Here is a 19,131-nt window from a genome sequence, read left to right on the forward strand (position 1 = left end):
ATACATTGCTTTTTTTTTTTTTTTTTTTTTTCCGCTGAAATGAGTCTGTTCATGTGAGTTTAATAAAATAAAACTTTTCAAATCTCCTTGTCTAACAGACTTTGGACAGGAAGCTGGTGGCCTTATTTAAAAAAAAAAAAAAAAAAAAAAAGTACTGAGCTGTCTTCAAGGTGTCCAGATGCTTCAACAGAAAAATGAATTAGCCTTGATTAAATCATCCGGCAAAAATGTCCTTTTGCAGCTTTTGTTGTGTTTATTTGCTGCTAGAGAACAGAACAGCTGGTGTGTTCTCCCACGTTCCCCCCACCTCCACCTCCACCACCACCACCACTACCACCACCTCATGCGGCACAGTGCACCAGAGCAGCAGAGACAGGCCCATCGCCCGCCCTCCTCCACATCTGGCTGCGTTGTGTCGAACCTCCCGGCTCGGGCCGACAGATAAGCCCCGGTGATGGATACGCGGTGTCACCGTCCAAAGCTCTGCCTATCTATTAATGCGCAGCCGCCGTTTCATGTGGTGGCTCTGCATGTGTGTGTGTGTGTTCCTTGGCAGGGAGGATGGCTCGCACATTGGGTCGGTGGGTGTGTGAGGTGAGTGGGAGTTTTGAGGAGCTGTGGCTGGAAAGGGAAATGATTAGTGGGAGTAGAAAAGCGAGCAGCAGAGATAGAGGAAGATGTGGAGAGACACAGATGGAGGGAGCTCGCAGATAAAAAAAATTAAAAAAAAAGACAGCAGGAGACTTGTAAGGGTACAGACGGCAGCAACTGTTCTTATCTCCTATATTGTCTTATAAAAATGTCATTTTACTCCCTTACCGCTTTCTTTCTGTTAACATTTTGAAAACATTCGTCACATCTTCAAATGTCAACAACAGGAAATACAGCTGCTGTTGTACAGTTACATTGTTTAATGACCTTTGACCTCTTGGATGTGTGACCAAAAACGAAATATAAATACTGACAGTTAAAAATCCATTGCCTTAAAGAGAGTGAAATTGCTGACGCTACATTTTTCCCTGGACTGAATTACCGAGCTCTCCATGTGCTGCAGAACTTCATGCTGTTTTTGTGGAAGTTGAATTACAAGACATGCATAGTAATAATTCATTTTGCATTAACACATTTAGAAAAAAGTTACTTGATCAATTTGAAGAAGAAAAAAAAATATCATTGGGGATCCTTATTAAACCAAAATTACAAATATATTTAAATCAAGCATAATTTTGTATCTGAACTTGATGTTATAGCAAATCTATCAAGAAACCAAAGAAAAGAGGAATCCTTTCTCTGGCCTTTGAGGTTGGTAGATATAAAAAAAATATCCAAGAGGACGACTGGTTTCTATTGAATAAGTGATTGAAAAAGCCACATTTTCCTTGTGGTTTTGTTCAAGTATGTCACCTTTATCCGTAGGCTCTGTATCCAAGAGGATCAAATGTATTCTTGTCCAAATATGTCACAAAAGCCAATAATTTCCATGAAATGTACTTATATTTTTATGTGACTTTTAGTGCTTGCATGTACTTGGACGTACGAAGCAGTATCTTTTCTCTCTGCACATTCGCTGCAGTCCTGAGGGAGAGCGCCGTACCGTCCACTTTCATTCCTCCATCAGTGAAATGTTTCTACTGCTGTGATATAACTCACAGGGATTTATCAGCACTGGCCACTTGTCAAGGCCCCGAGAAGCTCATAAACCTCGACATAATAGTAAGCCCTTCCTCCCCAATTTAAAGACCACTAGAAAGATTCAAGGCCCCTGGTGGAACACTCAAGACCCCCATAAAGCCCACTGACCGGCTCGGGACGTGGAGGTAGCCGGCGTGTGATCAAGGGAAGGTCGCTGGTTGGAATCCAAGATGGCTATTTTTAAAAACTAGGTAAGGAAAGTGGATGAAAAATGTCCTACCAGCGCACTCTGCAGAGTACTGTCCGCCTGTGAGCAAGGCATCAGAGCCACAGGAGGAGACTGTTTCACCAGCTGTGACTGATCCCTGTACGCACACAATATCTTTGTGATGTGAAGTAGGAAAGGTTAAAAGGTTACAAATGCAAATACAAGTTCAGAAAAAAATAATTTAGTTTAAATTTCACATTATTTAGCGCACGGAGTACAACTGAATACATACTTAGCGGCGTTTTCCCTAAATTTGTGAAAGACGTAGGTGCACGTATTTTGTAGGGAGCTTTTGGGAGAAAAACTTTACATTGTATGATTGAAAATATGCAAATTCACATAATCATGACCACATCGGTGTAAAATTGTCCAAATATGTTGAAAAAAACTACAGCTAGTAACAACAAAAAAGCTCAAAGACAAAAATATTGTGAAAAATTCCCCCTTTTTTTTTTTTACAATCATTTTGTAAATATTCGGCTTCAGTGGTTCGCTAAACGGCTTGGGTGCAACTAAGCCTTATAATAGGAGGAAAAACACTGCATAGCTTACATTAATTAGTGTACATGGTCACTCTCAGGACCATATTTTGTTAAGGACAGTGTCATGAGTTTGTGTTGTTGATCCAGATACTTGTTTCCTGTAATGGAACTTTTTGTTTTGCTTTTGAGTTTCACTAGTTAAGTTGGTTACTGCAAAGTTATACTCATTATTTAGAATTATATTAAAGTGAAATGGAAAAAAAAATCTGGAAAAGTTAAATGACATAGTGGAGGGCGCCCTGCTTTTGGAAAACAATGTACCATCAGCAGAACAAAACCGAATGATTGATTTCACTGACTGAGATTTAGATTGAAGTCAAAAGAAAATGGAAGCTTGAGAATCTTTAGTTTCTGTCATGATGGGATTAGAAGTGGACAAGACTTGGCATATACCAATCACATCTACCTCACCCCTGGTTTGATATCAGGAGGAGGAGGACGTGGGAGACATGAATGGTGTCCTAATGTGTCCTAATCATAACAAGAGAAGAGGTGAAATGGATGACTTGACCTTTGAACTTTACAGAGAAATGACACGCATTTCTTCGTCAGCTGCCTGTAGTTGCACGTCTTGTCGCTGCCAGTGTTTGTGTTCCGTTTGTTTGAGTCCAATGGATTTTAGATCGGATGTCGTTCCTCCATTCTATTTAACTTTTAATATACTTAGTTAAACTCGATCATTTTCTTAATTCCACCTGATCTTAAAGCTTAAGACTTTGCAGAATGATGCCACTTTTAAACTAACAGTCATGTATATATTACCATGTACATATTAGCACATTACATTAAGTAATACTATGCCTTATTATTATTATTATAATATAACATTCTGAAAGTATTTCTGCATAATAAGCACTTTTATTTTGATACTTTAAGTACAAGAATGTAAAGGTGTTCACTGTGGTGGACTATTTATTTGTAGTTTTACTTCAGGATGGGATCTGAACACGTCTTCCACCACTGAATTTAAGCAGGTGGAGAGTTCAGTGCTGACCCACATGTTCACTCAGAAGAAATGCATTAAACCCCGGCTGCATTAATGTATCCTGATTGCACCAAACAATCGCAGCTCCCCACTTTGTAGTCTCTCGGCACACAGATGCCCGTTTCCACGGGAGACCTGGGACCCTGCGCTCCCGCCTCCAGCTGTGTATAAGTGCAGTAAAAACTTCCAGACCGCCTTTTTCCAAATTGATCTACAGTTTCCGCTGATCAGGACTAGCGTTTTGGGAGGGGCCAGGAGGTTTTGTAAAGGGAGGTCAATCACAACAAACGCACACAGAGGCCAGGACCTGGTCCAGAAAAGGAAGCACATGGGGAGGGAACGCAGGCATACTCACACAAAAACACACAAAACACAGTAAATATAATATAGAGCTGCATATATTCGTTTGCATTTTTGTGCTGATGTGCTTGTGGTTATGTACTGGCAAAGTTTTAACTACAGTAGGTCAGAGTCTTGCAGTAAAAGCAGCCCCGCAGTGCAATAAAGCTTAAACTACATATTTTCTGCCCCTCGGCTAAATTAGCAAAAAAACAACAATGCAGCTCTCCATTGTTTTTAATAATGAGTTGATTTATTTTATTTTTTTCGGAGCGCGGCTCCAGTTGTGTTTTTCATTTTCCCATGTTGCTGGATGGCAGCAGAAGCGCAATTAAAGTCATTGTTTCATTAGGGCATGTTGCCTGTGCGCAGGAATGAAAAAACACCACAACACATGCAACCGCGGTACCTTGTCGAGCACACACACATTTTCCTGGTCCACTTTTTTTTTTTTTTTTTTTTTTCCCTCTTACACACGCACACACAGAACTTAAATCCCAAGAAATTAGAAGCCAATCAAATTTTCCTTGCTGCTTGTCAACAGTACATATTTTCAGTCATTTATCTGTTTATGTTTGTATACTTCATTTTCCAGAGTTGTTAGTCGGCATATTCTCTCTCCCTCTTTTTGTCTTTCTCCATCTGTCTTTTTTTTTTTTCCCTCTCTGTGTCTTTATCGCCGGCTCTTGGTCTCTAACCCTCATTTAGTCTTTGTGCAGTATTTTGCATTTGAAAAGACCACCCATGGGTTCAGGAGGGGGCAGATTCTCAGAGAGAGATTGGTTTAGAATATTAATTGTTTTGTCTTTTTTTTTTTTTTTTTTTTGCCTGGGAAAACTGCCCACATTAACACCGCCTGCCTAAACTCCACTTCTGCATAGACAAACTGCTGTTTATGCAAGCAAAGTTGGGATCAGGTTTCAGCTCGCACAGCCTCAACAACACTGGCCCAGTTTATAGATATTTGACTTTGTTAATGTTTTTTAAATGGAAAAGTAAAGTCCTGCATCACCTCAACAAATGATTATCTACTGCAAAACATGCTACTCTAGTTTGAGCCGTGTCTGATTTCACCAAAGTTACAGAAAATTCATTTTCAATCATTCAAGAAAATAAAGTCTCTACTTTTTGACACATTATGAGCTGAAACGTCTGCTGTTTAGAAAGGATGGCAATCTGGGGACTATCTTAGCTTTTGTGAAATTGTGTTTTTAACATTAAATAATATCAAACAGAAATATCAAATTACAGTTTGTTTTATTTACCAACCATGTCTTGATAAATTGAAGCAAGTCCACAAAATAGCACAAATATATATTTATGAAACTGGCATAAATGCAAAGTGTGAAGAAGAGAGTTTTGGGTCACTGATAAAAAAAAAAAAATACTTTAACCATCTGTCAGATTTAAAACCCCAAGAAGAGCTAAATATGAATTAAGCTCTTTTTTTGTGATCAGTTCTCTATTGATAATTTATCATGTTTAAGTCTGAGGTGGGTCACACATTGATGCAGCATAGACGGAGATGATGAACATTACTTCAAATGTCTATCTAATACACATCACAAAATTGACAAGTGGTCAAATTTAAACAAACAGGAAGTAAACCTAAGAACGAAGAACATTTGTTAACAATATGAATGCAGCTCTTGTCTGTTCTTTAAATAGAATAAATCAATTTGGATTGTACCTTCATGTTCTAAGAACTTACTGACAGACATGTGTCTAGGCAGGGAAGGGTAAGAACATTTGAGCACTGCAGTTAAATTCTCACTTGTGACGACTTGTTGGTTGCATTCAAGGGACGGCAACAATAAAACGATTAAATGAATGTTTTTTCTTTGGAAGAGGTTAGTGTGCAGTCTTGCAGATATACTGGCCTCCTGAGGGATATAAGGATGGGCTGGGATGGGAGCGGCAGCTGCAGAAGCCAGAGGAAATTTAAAGCAAGGAGGTGGAGGCTGGGGCGACTGGCTGAGGGAACGGACTGAGTGTAGGCTGGTCAGCACATTGGTACCCTCCAGAACCTGCAGGTGGACATTGGTGGAGTGAAGGGATGCCAATACTACTCGAAGAGACTGTACCAGGAAGTATGAAGAGAAGACAGGTTGTTCTCTGCTTTTTCTGTGGCGCTTTGGCCGTAGCGTACTTTCTAGTCCAGTTCTGCCCTCAAAGTAAAGGTAAATAAAGTTTAAAAGTACCGAGCTTGAAACTGGTTCCGTCGGTGTGGGGTTCTTGCAGGCTTACAGGGACTGAATGGCCTGGTGAATCTCTTGCGTCTGGGAAGCATCGAGACCAGGAGCAAGGTTTATGTTACGAGCTGATAGGTGCTGCAATGAGGAGGATTTGCTAGAAACAGTACGGTAGCTCCGTCTCTTGTCGCAAAGAGTCATAAATATTGTCTGCAGGATCTTCTTCAGTGGTCTCTGCCTCATTCAGAATATCACTCCCAGAATCAGACACCGTTAAGTTGGTTAGAAGAAGAGCAGATAATTTGATTTTGAGGCATGATTGCAAAGACTGACAGCACTACAATGATGTTTAAAGAACAGAATCCAAGAACTGATTGGTTTGAAGAACACAAGCAAGCAGATCATTGGAGAAGTATGGTGACATGGAAATGATGAATGAAGTGATGTTGGCAGTGTGGAAAAGACTAAGTAACAAAGAAACTAGAGAAGCACGTATTCACCATTAAAGACGGAATATCAGGGAACAGATCTTCCTTGTTGACATTCCGCCTAAACTTGACTACCGTCTTTTTTAATTTGATCTGCTTTGGTAAATAAATTAAAAAAACAAAGGTATCTTCCTAAAATAATCTAAACTACAGTCCTTGTTGTCGTGGCCGTCACTCCACCCAACATCAAACCATGTTCTCGCATCTGCAGTGACCTCAGACGCTGATGAGATAAACATTTCTTCCACCGACCCTCCCTGCCCCGTTCCAACCAAACCCAGGACCCGGCACGCCTTCCGTCCTTCAAACCTCTCACCGCTCCCAACAATGGTGTGGTCCTTAATTGTCAGCCGTATCAACCCTGTAACAAGACGAGCCGTCTGGAAGGGTATCGGATGATAATCAGTACGGCAGGCTACAGTCAGCGCTGTCGCTCAGGGCCTCTGACGTCACGACGACATGCCTCTCTGATTAGTTCTGGTTCAAGTCCGGCTGACCCACATTGTCACCCATGATCAGCGTCCCACAACTGCTTGTAACGGGACAAACATTGTTCATTAAGAGTCTGCAGTTTTCTGAAGTCGAACTATGCGTTCTGACACGGTGAGAGGCAGTGAGAGGCCGGAGCTGCCGTCCTGTCTGGAGCCTGAAATGCAGGAATTTTTTAGCATGATTGTAGAATCTCATAGATGATGAATAGCATCTACCTTCTTTCTCTTAATGCGAGAGCAGCGGCCCACGGTGACTTTCATAGACAGGCAAGTCGAGCCAAACCAACCTCCCACCAACAAACCACCACTTCCACATGCGATTCATCTGTTTGCGCCACCAACGAGAACAATGAACTCAAACATCCCATTTCATGAATTTGTGCTGCCTGTCTTCACCTTCTTGTACTCCTTCCTGGCTGAAGAAGTAGTCAGATTATTCCTTTGTACTGACAGTATACATATCTAACATACAGTATAGATAGATAGATAGATAGATAGATAGATAGATAGATAGATAGATAGATAGATAGATAGATAGATAGATAGATAGATAGATAGATAGATAGATAGATAGATAGACAGATAGATAGATAGACAGATAGATAGATACTTTATTAATCCCTCAGAGGGCAATTTTTACATTACAGCAGCATGTACAAGGTAAAAATATTGAATGATTTAAAAAATGCACATTCTATACAATAAAATAAAATAAAATAAAATAATATAAAATAAACTAAACTAAACTAAACTAAACAACAGTGCAATGAACTAGAACAAAACAACAGACAAAACAGCAGTGCAAGGATGTCATTGTTGTGTGATGGATTTGGCGAGGGGTGAGTTATAGTACAGTCTGATAGCGGTGGGCAGGAATGATCTCCAGTATCGGTCCTTGTGACAGCGGAGCTGGAGGAGTCTATTGGAAAAAGTGCTCCGCTGCCCCTGCAGTAGTTGGTGAAAAGGGTGGTCAGGATTATCCAATATGGATAATAATAATAATAATAGAGGAAAAAAATATATTTTTTAAATGTACCATCAGCTTACAATGACTCTCTCCAGTGTCGGTGTAGAAGCCTGTTTTCCTGCCTCGATACGTTCAAACTTCTGAAGCTGATCTAGAACAGACAAGATACACGAAAGGATTTTAATTAATTAAGAATATATATATATATATATATATATATTAATATATATTAAGATTAAGAATATATATTACAACTGAAACACAAAAAGGAATTAAAAGGCTTGGGTATTTTGTCACATAATTAACTTTAAATCTGGAAATTGTATAAATATGAAACATAAACATGGTGTGACCAAAACAAAAGTGTATTTGACAGCAGTTTTTGATGAGTTTTCTCATATGTCTCTCATAAACTGAGGGTTATTGGTGTAGCCTGCACCTGAACTTGCACTGCTGCTTTTTTTTTTTTTTTTTTTTTTTTTAACCAAACCTGGCAAACTGGGCGTTTGTTGTCTCCTCCCAATGATGTTGATCTTCACTGTGAAGGTTTTCCTTGATCCACAGACCTTTTCAAGGAGTTTTTGTCTGACCTACTTTGTAATGGAGAAATTGGCTCACAAATACTGTTTTTCCAATTTGAGTGGACTGACCATTAGAAGTCCTGACACACGTGTGGTTCACCCTCACAAATGCGTTCTGATAGACACTTTAGATTCAGTCCAGGACCATGTCCACTAAACAGGCTATATTCATAGAGAACAACCTTTTCTCTCTGTTTCTGCCCTCCATCCAGGCATCCTGGAAATGAAGCTTTTTCCAAACTATCCACCTGAGTGTGTAAGTCTAAAAATGACCGTTTGATGTTGCCCTGTGTACGGGGAAAACAGAGCTTTGTAGAAATGCCAGTATAATGGGGATAAAATGCACAGAGGCAGGAGCCCAACATTTTCTTTAACTAAACTTGGAAGAGGACGAAACACTGAGACAAATCATTGTTTGCTTTGCCGACTTTCCACTCCGTCTTAACCCGGTTTGACTTCTGGTTGCTCTGTATTTCATAATTTCCTCTCGCTTAAATCATTGTAACCTATTCACAAAAACAATGTCAGAAAGCTGCTGCAAAAATTAAAAGTCTACAGTTTCTCCTTTGTCGGTTTACTGTGGCTGGTGTGCTCGTGAGTCCTTGCGAGTAGGAAGAGTATCCTGTTTGGGTGGAAGACACGAGTTTGAACACGTGATTTGTGCACATTTGAAAATGTATCTGGATTAATGATGTAAACTTCAGTAACTCCATAAATGGTGTTGAAACGTGTCACAATGATAACTTTTACATTTCCAAACATCAGTGTTTCTATTGGCCGATCATGCAAATCCAATCAGTCGGAGACGAACAAAGATGAATTCTGACCTAGGAGTCGATCGCTGCCAGCTGGACATCCCACCGAAACACAAAACTCTTGCTTGAATTTGTCTTTTGTTTCTGCTTCAGTACAAGTAAATAGAAGATGGAGTAAAAAAAAAAGTGCAGCTGTACCGACTTGATTACACATCCGTCTGTCCCTGATATTAGGTTTGTGGTACCCGTTAAGGTGGGAGAGGTTACATGTTTATCGATGACTTCCCAACCATCCGACAGCTTTGAGCCAAAATCTGATTTGCCAGAATAAGTGAAACTTCCTCTTGTGTTATTTCTTCAGGCTCATTCATCCTTCAAGCAGAACTGGATTCTACAAAGTCAATGTTTCACTGAAAGGTTTGCTCTGCTTTTCCCAGCCAGTGAAGACATGTTAATCATTAAAAAGACGATGGGGCTCATTGGAGCTCTTCCACCTCTTTTTCTCGACTGATGGTGCTCATGCCGCTGATGTGACGTGACTCGTCCGCTGTGGAAAACATCCATGTGAAACATGTCGTCTGTCCCGTGCTCGTTACTACCGTTTCTCCCGACATGCGAGCGCTGCGGAGGCTGATGGCTTTTGCAGATGGGACGATGTGCTGCTCGCTCTTGACCGCAAGTCGGGCCTGATGCGTACTTTGGATATCCTGCCATGTGTCTGTCCCTCTCTTGTTTACTCTGCTGCCCCTCCTCTCTCACTCTATTACTTCATCTCAGTTCATTTCCTCAATATCCGAGCAACTGCCCACATTATATCTATCACTGCATGAGGTCACGTTATCATGCAGCGCTGCAGGAAGAGAAGCCTCTTTCATATTTTATCACTGTGGTCTCTTCAGCAGTAAAGCGTCACAGCAGCCAAGATATGAGCGAGCAGTTTATGTCACACGGTGACTGTTTGCTGCTAGTTGAAACCACCAGCACGCAAAATATAACTGTGAGATCATCAATACGTAATTAGAATACTTGTACACCTTATTCCAAAACACCTACCAGGTGCAGCAGGAAGCTGAGCTGTTGGCCATAGTTTCAATATCTATTGAAATGGACAGCTGAACTAGAGAGCACACGGTTTACACACAGAAGGTTTGTAGTTTAGACTCTGTTCAGTCAATAATGTTTGCTGTCCAACTTCACTTTACAATTATAGCTATAATTGTAATGATCTTAATTGTATTTCAATTTTTTTTTACAGTGTTCAGAAGGTTACTTTTAAGATTTAATTATATACTTCGATAACTAGTTACCCTGTTAAAAATGTAATTAGTAATGTTACTATTTAAATTATTTTATCAAAATAATATAACTTATTGCACTTGATTACTTTTTGATGATTTTTTTTCTAACATATTTTAAATTGAGAATTTTATAACCTAATGGTAAACTAATCAGTGTGAACTTCACAACCGAACTCAGCACTGATTACTGTTAAACTTGTATTAAAAGTTCTTCAATATAACTTGAATTAGACTTTGAAATGTTGTTGATTTTAAAGCACAAACACCAAAACAAATCACAAGTATGTCGATCACGAGCGACTGCAGTGGTGCAAATTCAAACAAGAGAACCAATCAAAAACAAGTGTCAATATTTGAGCTCATTCTGCCAAATGAATTGAACCTTTCCACTTCTGCAGACAGAAGGTAAAAAGATGCAAAGCAACAGAATGAATAAGACATTCAACATATAAGCGTTCTACTTATCACCAACATTTCTTATTATAATGTAATTTAAAAACATAATTTTTTTTCTCGGTAAATGTCACATTGCAATTGCATTTACTTTGTAATTCAATTATATTACTAACTAGTTTCCCCTGATTCTTAACTGATGCTTTTTGCGTATTCTTTCAGACGGTGTTCTGTATCGTGTTCTTTTGTGTTGCTCCAGCGGTGGCATTTTTTTTTTTTCTGTTGCGTGTCAGAACCCAGATCCATCATGCACTTACCCAATATCAGCTTTTAACTATCCAGAGGTTGTGATAGATTAAAAACGCAACAAAAAAAAAGAAGTAAGAAATAAAAAATGACGTGTCATGGTGATGGAGCTGTCAGGCCATCGGCAGTCATGCGGTACAAAGTGAGTCTTGGCTCCGCGTCGGTCTCGGCCGCTGGGCTCTTGAACGCTCTGTAAATGGAGTGTTCATGAGCTGCGTCCAATGAGTACGAAAACATTGTGTCGCCTTGCACGTAATCCACATCACAGGAACATGGTGTTTGGTCCCCCGGCAGCGTGACATCACTCAGTGTTTCCCCTCCTGCGACCTTCGTCTGATGCCAGCTCTGAGGACCCCGAGGGGCGGGGGGGAGCCCCCGTCGTTACAGCGAGCTGGTGCCCGGTTTATTTTTTTATTTTCAATATCTAACATTTCAGGGAAGTAATAAGAAACAAGTGTGAGGAGTAACGGGGGATTTTATGGCTGTTGTTGTTGCTTTTTTTGTGTGTTAATTAGCTGTGATGGTTTTAGTCGTGGAACAGATGCTTGAAGGGACACCAAGAACAAATCCACAGCGCTGGAACGAGGAGCCAGACTCAGCCGGCCTGTTGTTGAACAGGCCTGTTTGCGGTGTCACGCGAGCGCCGAGGTCGAGGAGTTGAAGCTCAAACAAGTTTTCAACACTGTTAAAGGGGTTTCATCCAAGATTATTGTGCAGGCTGTATTTCGTCAGAATCACTGTGATGGAGGTGAATTGTGTCCAACATTCAGCCCCCTCCATATGTAGACCTCTGACTACCTGTGGAAAACTGTTAAATGGCCTATTCATAGAAATAGTTGGACACTATTTAAGAAACATGGTTAATCAGTCCGTCCAGGATATCGCAATCTTACAATTGCAGTAATGAATGGAAATTCGAGCAATCTCCACAGTATTTGCAGGAGCTTGCAATTATTAAAAATTCACCTGATTTTTCGGCAAAAAAGGTCGTCAATACTTTGCTTTGCGCGATAAAGTGAGGCTTTTCACACAAAACTGGCTTTATTAACACAAATAACTCAAATAACAAAGAAGTGACCGTATTTGGATTTTTGCTGTTATTGATTTGATAACCGAACAAAATCAATAATTTCCTGTTGATTGAAAATCAATTTCAATGCACTTTTAACAAAAAGCCACAGTGTCTTTAACTTTGATTGTACAATGTCGATGAGAAGTGGACCTCTCCCTCAGTATTCATCGATTATTTACGGCACTAGATTGCATTGGATAGTGCGTTTTTGTAATTACACTCATACACGAATGCGCTTTGTATACAAAAGAAAAAATGATCAGCTGTAAGAAACCAGTACTACCAGTTTTCAGCTTGACTGTTGTGCTGTCTGAGTTACTGCTGCGGCTTTTAACAGGCCGCCTGATGCTAAGTAACCCAAGTTGGAGTTATGAGGTTTTTTTCACAGGAAATCAGCCATATGCACGGAGGGCAAAGCAGGAAATAGAAGTCAGTGTTACAGTCCTCTGTTTTGGGACTTGTTTGCAGGAGTCTCTGCACCCCTCCACCCCCACACACCCCCCTACCCCACACACCCCTTCCTGCTGTTATCTAAGCCCGATCTGTCCAGCCCACTTTTTCTTTTTCCGCCTTTGAAATCAATTTTGAATATTTTCAGTCGTTTTTTTTTTTTTTTTTTTTAAACCACACTTGCTATATCGGGCGCCCCCCTCCAGGTCCCACCCCCCACCCCCACCCCCGGGGCCTCACAACCCCCCTGCTGCTACCAGCTGACGGGAGGAGGAGAGGGAGGAAGAAAAAAAAAGCAGAGGGGGGAAAAAAAACAAGGCTTCTGGGAAAACAAACACGGGTGCTGCTTCTTGGCTCTTTTCATTTAACCCTTTGTCTGAGACGAGCATGTGGAAAACAAGACGCAGCATCAGTTTTACGTGAGATTAATGACACACTTCTCTGTTTTTTAATAGCATTTTCTTTTTTTTATTGCAAATACATATACAAAAGATTCTTTAAAGACAGTACAAATACATGGCGAGATCGCAGGAGAGAGAGAGAAAAAAAAAAAGAGTATTGGAAAGTCAGTTATTTGATACTGAGAGAAAAAGGAAATGGAGCTCGCAGAGCAGAAAGGATGGACGGTCCCTCTGTTGATCGCACAAACAAAAATAAATCCAAACAAAAATAGTAAAAAAAAACAACAACATATAACTGAGATTAAAACATTTTCCAGTTCTTTCAGCCATAATTAAAGTCAAAACTCAAAGAAAATTCACAAATAACATTTTGTTAGATAGTCCCCCCTGACCCTCAGAAACAAAAAGGCAATTACATACTTAAAATAGACATTTAGATAAAGATAAATAAACACAACAAAAGATGATTACAGCATGTACCATTAAGTCTAAGTACCTCCTGGGTTGAAAATATAAATTTAAAAAAAAAAAGGGAGAATTTATATGCAAAGAGGACGATTCATTAGTTATAAGAATAGTATGCAAAATAATTACTTTGAAATAAAGTTAACCCTAATAAATAAATAAAAATGTTAAGACTGGATTTGACCTGGGGGGGTGGGGGTGGGGTTTGGGGGCTTGAGGGGAGGGAGGGGGCAGGAGAGTGAGGGGGTGCTGCAGGGGGACACCCGAGGGGGTCAAAGGTGACTTCCTGTAGCTGTCAAACACGCGCTGTTGGACGGTAAGTGTAATCTCAGCTGCGGCACGCACGCGCACGCACACACACAAGCGTACAAAAAAGTTCGTGAAAATGTAAAATCCAAGGCACGGATGGTGGTGGGGGTGGGGGGCTGCAGTCTCCTCCTCCTCCTCCTCCCCATTATTCTCCTCCTCATTCTCCTCCCCCTCCTCCCCCTCCCCCCACCCCCCATCAACACGGCGCAGCGTTGTGCAACCAAGTCTCTTGTATTGCCTAATAGCTTTTCTGGTGATCACGAGTTACACAGCATCAGTACAAAACATACTCGCTGAATGGCACATGAAGAAGAGGGAAGCAACAACAACAACAACAACAACGGAAAAGGTAACAGAAACCGTCGTATGAAACTGGACAGAAGACCAGAATCTCCACCACCGCACGTTGTTAGCGGCCAAACTGGTTAAAAATATAAAACCTTTTTTAATATCTACAGGTAGAAATAATTACCCTGACCACGCCCCTCCCCCTCCACCTCCCATGGGTTACAACCTGCCAGCATATGAAGAAAAAACCCAAAGAAACGGTGCCTATACGGAAATATCAACAATCAATAAGTCCTCACAGAGGATTCTCTTAACATCTTCTCTCTAAAAAATATATATATAAGTTTCTATCATGGTACAATAGCAAGGCACTACGTGAGCCAATCACAAGTCCAGCGCTCCTCTTCTTTGAATTCAAGTGTCTGATTCAGGGGGAAGGACTCCGTCCCCCCAGGGGGTGAAGTGTGTGTGTGTGTGTGTGTGTGTGTGTGTGTGTGTGTGTGTGTGTGTGTGTGTGTGTGTGTGTGTGTGTGTGTGTGTGTGTGTGCGCGCTCTCTCTCTGTGTGTGTGTGTGTGTGTGTGTGTGTGCGGGCGGCTGTACATGTCACTGAGTGTCTCTCAGTCCAGCTCAGGGTCGGGTGAGCTGGGTGTAAACCGGCGCCTGCTCCCAGTGCTGCGGGCTGCTCTGCGGGATGGAAGGCACCCCCGTGTTGTCGGCGATGGGCGTGTACATGGGCCTCTGGCTGGGGCTGCTCATGTAGCTGAACGTGGAGTAGAGCCCCGAGCCCTGCCCGGCCCCCGTGTGGCTGTAGTAGGAGGCGGCGGCAGCGGTGGATCCCCCCTGGTGGTCGGAGTAGTCGTACTGCTGCGGCCTGGAGATGGCCGGGTAGGAGGAGGAAGGCGGGCTATAGTGCTGCAGGTTGAAGGGGCTGTAAGTGACGTGCTGCGGGGAGCCCTGCTGCTCGCTGTAGTGGCTTGGGCTCAGCTGCTCTGTCTTGATTTGGGTCCTGTGCTGGGCCTGAGCCGCCTCTGAGCCACCGCTGGCCAGGGTAGTGAGGGTGTGCTGCTGCTGTTGCTGTCCCTGCTGGTTCTGGCTTTTGGCCATCCAGGCTGCCGCGCCTCCCGCCTGCGGGCTGACCGGGGAGCTGCTACTGATGCTGTAGCTGCCGGTGTAGCTGACTGGCGTGGCGCCACCAGGCCCGCTCGCGGAGCCCGGGTGGCCGTTGGGCGGGAGGTACTGGTCGAACTCGTTGACGTCGAAGGTCTCGATGTGGGAGATGACGTCACTGCTCAGCTCCCCAATGTCCACGTCGCGGAAGTCGATGTTGAGCTGTCGTCCACCGGGGCCGTCGGGCAGAGAGCGGAGGCCCACTTCGCGCTTTAGGTCCATCTTGCCTGAGCTGACATCAGTCTTTGGGGTGGTGGGAGGGGTGGGGGGCCCTTGGGAGCCTGGAGGTTACAAAAATGAAACAGATGAGATCCAGTTTTAAATATTAATTCATCATTAGGTTTTGTTCTTCTAAAGCAAAGCTGGACTGGGTTACGGAATGATTTATTCATCATCTTTTTCAGAGAAAACGGAACAGAACCTGAGGCATTCAACCAATCACTAACTGAAGTATTGACCCACTTAGGAGAATGCAAGCAACTGCAATCCATATTTTCTCTCTTCTCACCCGAGTGCTCGCCGGGAGAGTGCACCTCTCCCATGCTGGACGCCGGGGAGTCCGCCTGCTGCAGAGCTTTGAAGATGGCATTCGGGGAAATGTGCGTCTGCTCGCTGCCGTCCTCCCCCTCGCTCTGTCCGTTCTTCACCGACTTCCTCCGCCGCGGCTGGTATTTGTAGTCCGGGTGATCCTTCTTGTGCTGCACGCGGAGCCGCTCAGCCTCCTCCACGAACGGCCGCTTCTCTCCTTCGTTGAGAAGTCTGTGCGTAAAACGTATCATTAATGCACGTGAAACTTGAATTTTTCTGATGAAAATTTGCTTTCGAGGAACAAATCATGAAATAATCGATGCAAATGATTAACAACATGTACCTTTAATTTCTACACAGTGAGATAAGGTGCAAGTGTGCCAACAGAGAAGAAGAAAAGTTAGACATTTGCACACTGCATCCCAAACTGGTGCGTAAAAGCTGAACGACAGAGCAGCTACACCTACCTCCAAAGTTTCCCGAGAGTTTTGCTGAGCTCCGCGTTATGAAGGTGCGGGTACTGATCCGCCAGCTTCCTCCGAGCAGCCTGAGCCCAGACCATGAAGGCATTCATCGGTCTCTTAACGTGAGGCTTGTTTTTATTAGATCCGTTAACGCGCACCGGCATGGGCACGAGGGTCCAGTCGTAACCCTTGAGCACCTGGGACACAGCTTCGCGGATGCAAGCGGGAAACTTATCTTCCTCGTCCTTCTTGAAGTCGCCCAGGGCTCCGTCCGCTCTGAGCAGCCCGTTCTCCGACGGCCGGGTGTTCTCGGTGTCGGAGCCCGAGCCGGACGGGCAGGGGGAGCCCGCGGAGTCCTCGGACATGCTCGGGCTCGGGGCATCAGAGAGACACTTGTCTTGTTCCTCCGTCATCTTCAGGTAGGGGTCGAGGAGATTCATACGAAAAACTGTTTGGTGCCAAATTACGCGTGAAATGGAGGCGTTAATTATGCTTTTTCGCGAGAGGAAAAAGCCTCTAGAGTGACTTTATCTTGCCAGGATGCGCTTGATCAAAATCTTTAAGAGAAACGTGCACAAAAAACTGTATCTCTCTCTAACTCCGATGGCGTGCGTAAAACCGATTTGGAGAGCGAGTGTCTTTACGCACGAGCTTCTGACAGACTCCCTGGATCAGCGTTGATTTCTGCAAACGGATCCTCTCTTGCAAAGGCAGAAAAAAGCCAGCTGGTGAAGAGTTTGTTTTCAACTCTGTAGAATGAAAACGATGAAGAGCTCCTTTCTGGTCCCCGAGTACAATCCCCAGAACGCTTGAGTGCTTTGAACTGCAAACGTTTTGCATGCGGGCTTTATAGCAGTGTTACCATGCCGAGGAAAGCCCGGATCTGATTGGATGGCAGCGTGTGACGCCAAAGTAAAGGAATTTGATCCCATTTTTTCCCCTCTCCTAACCAGCACAGAAAACACACACACAAATTTCCTTGAAAAGCGCACACACACAAACACACACACTGCACACCAGCCTTTATATGTTGTGTTTAATTCTGCTAGATTTTCCTATACGATATGTTCAAGGCTGTATGAGGAAAGTGATTTTAAACACCCAATCAGACATATTGAATATATGCATGTGCTCCAACTGAATCAACCTGAAAGATTTTATCATAAAGAAAAACATGAAAGAATAAAATGTATTGTAAAAACATGTGACACGTTAGTTAGGTTCAGATCACGTGACTGATCAGCAGTAAAACTCGATAATACGTGACATTTGGCATCTCAAACAGTTCTTTAGTCTCACTTTTTAAAAACATTTTCTTGTGTTTGTAAGATTCTTCCAACACACTTGGATCCATACTTACAGTTACAACATCCAGACAATAGGGGGAGACAGCAGCCTAGAAACACAGTACTGTAACCTCCCCTGCTTGCCAAGAGCAGCAGCAGCAGCAGCAGCAGGAGGAGGAGGAGGAGGAGCAGACTGCTGCAGAGCAACAGTCGCTGTCAAACATCAGCTTCTGATTTGTAATGCTCATCTCATTTCCAACAACAGAGAAATAATCCAGTCATTCTGTTCAGTTTGCTGACTGTTCAACTTCAGCTCTGTTCCTACCTTTTTTCCCTCATAAAACCGTGGACATTTAAAGAGTTGCGTTACGCAGTGTTATAACTTTATATTCATTTTGTAAGTATTCTGATATTTGAAACTTGATTTTCAAGAGCAGGTTTTGTTTAAAAACAAAAAGGAATCATTTAAAAGAAAGAAAGAATTGAAACTTTTTTCTACATCAGTTTGGGAACACTTAACATTTTCAGCTACAACAAATTAGAGGCAGGCGTATTCCGATTCTTTACATAACCGGAGCTGCCAATACAGCAATATAAAAATAACCCTTTACATGTAAAAGTCCAGCATTCAAAGTCTGACATAAATTATTGAATTATTGGCAAAATACCACAAAATATAGTATTAAAGGAAGGTCTTACTACAGGGTTGTGTCATATTGTATATAAATATTCCATTTAATACAGATGTAATGGACAGCAAAGTAAGAGTAAAGAGTAAAAAACCTTGGAATTGAATTGCAATAGTTCAGAAAACGTACGGTAATTTGTGACAGTTACATTAATGTTCATCATGTATGAGTGATTTCCAGCTTCCATGAATCCACACACACACACACACACACACACACACACACACACACACACACACACACACACACACACACACACACACACACACACACACACACACACACACACTCCCTCCCTTTGTCCCCTCTCCGGAGCCGAACGCGGCGCGAAGCTCCAATCAGAGCAACATAAAGTGCTCCGCGGTCGTCGACGGTAACCTGCCCGCACACGCCCCCTTTGATTGTTTATTATGCTTTGTGGAGATGTGGAAATGTAAATCTCAGTTCGGGGCTAATGTGGACAACATGTGCTACCTGAAGTTGCTTTTAATAGCTCACAGATGTCAGGTAGAGCTAATTTCACCGTGCAGCCTGCTCGCTACACATACAGACACCCACAGATACAAATCTTTTTCTTTCTCCCCGTTTCTCTGCGTGTGTGTTTTAAAGAGAGAGAGTGAGACCGTCTCTGGGTACCGTAATGTTGCTATGCTGTTTGTTTGCCTTCGGTCTGACTGCTCAAACTCTGAATCACTCAGTAATTCTTTCTCTCCCCTCACCAATTAGGACTGCGGTTCCAAAACACTAAAGCCTTAACATCGCCGACTCCTCCGT

The 19,131-nt window shown here is 42.6% G+C and overlaps 1 protein-coding gene across 1 annotated transcript; it reads right to left on the reverse strand.

Annotated features, from left to right (window-relative positions):
- Nucleotides 1-14,788: 14,788 nt before the first annotated feature.
- LOC138626097 (transcription factor Sox-9-A-like) lies at nucleotides 14,789-17,199 on the reverse strand. Its single transcript, XM_069707531.1, has 3 exons — nucleotides 16,386-17,199; nucleotides 15,899-16,149; nucleotides 14,789-15,671 (listed from the first exon to the last, which is right to left on the reverse strand). The coding sequence occupies exons 1-3, from the start codon at nucleotides 16,820-16,822 to the stop codon at nucleotides 14,851-14,853; spliced, it is 1,509 nt and encodes a 502-aa protein (XP_069563632.1). The 5' UTR covers nucleotides 16,823-17,199; the 3' UTR covers nucleotides 14,789-14,850.
- Nucleotides 17,200-19,131: the final 1,932 nt, after the last annotated feature.

Source organism: Brachyistius frenatus, unplaced genomic scaffold (genome assembly GCF_029030835.1).
Source record: "Brachyistius frenatus isolate BFR_SWC_R1_liver_20210118 unplaced genomic scaffold, ASM2903083v1 Contig_69, whole genome shotgun sequence".
NCBI classification, from domain to species: domain Eukaryota; kingdom Metazoa; phylum Chordata; class Actinopteri; family Embiotocidae; genus Brachyistius; species Brachyistius frenatus.

Bases quoted from the DNA above. Each gene is read 5' to 3' on its own strand.
- LOC138626097 (XM_069707531.1), bottom strand. From the start codon at position 16,822: ATGAATCTCCTCGACCCCTACCTGAAGATGACGGAGGAACAAGACAAG. The intron at 16,150-16,385 runs GTAGGTGTAGCT...TTTTACGCACAG, and splicing joins ACTCTCGGGAAACTTTGGAG to ACTTCTCAACGAAGGAGAGA. The intron at 15,672-15,898 runs GTGAGAAGAGAG...TGTAACCTCCAG, and splicing joins CTCTCCCGGCGAGCACTCGG to GCTCCCAAGGGCCCCCCACC.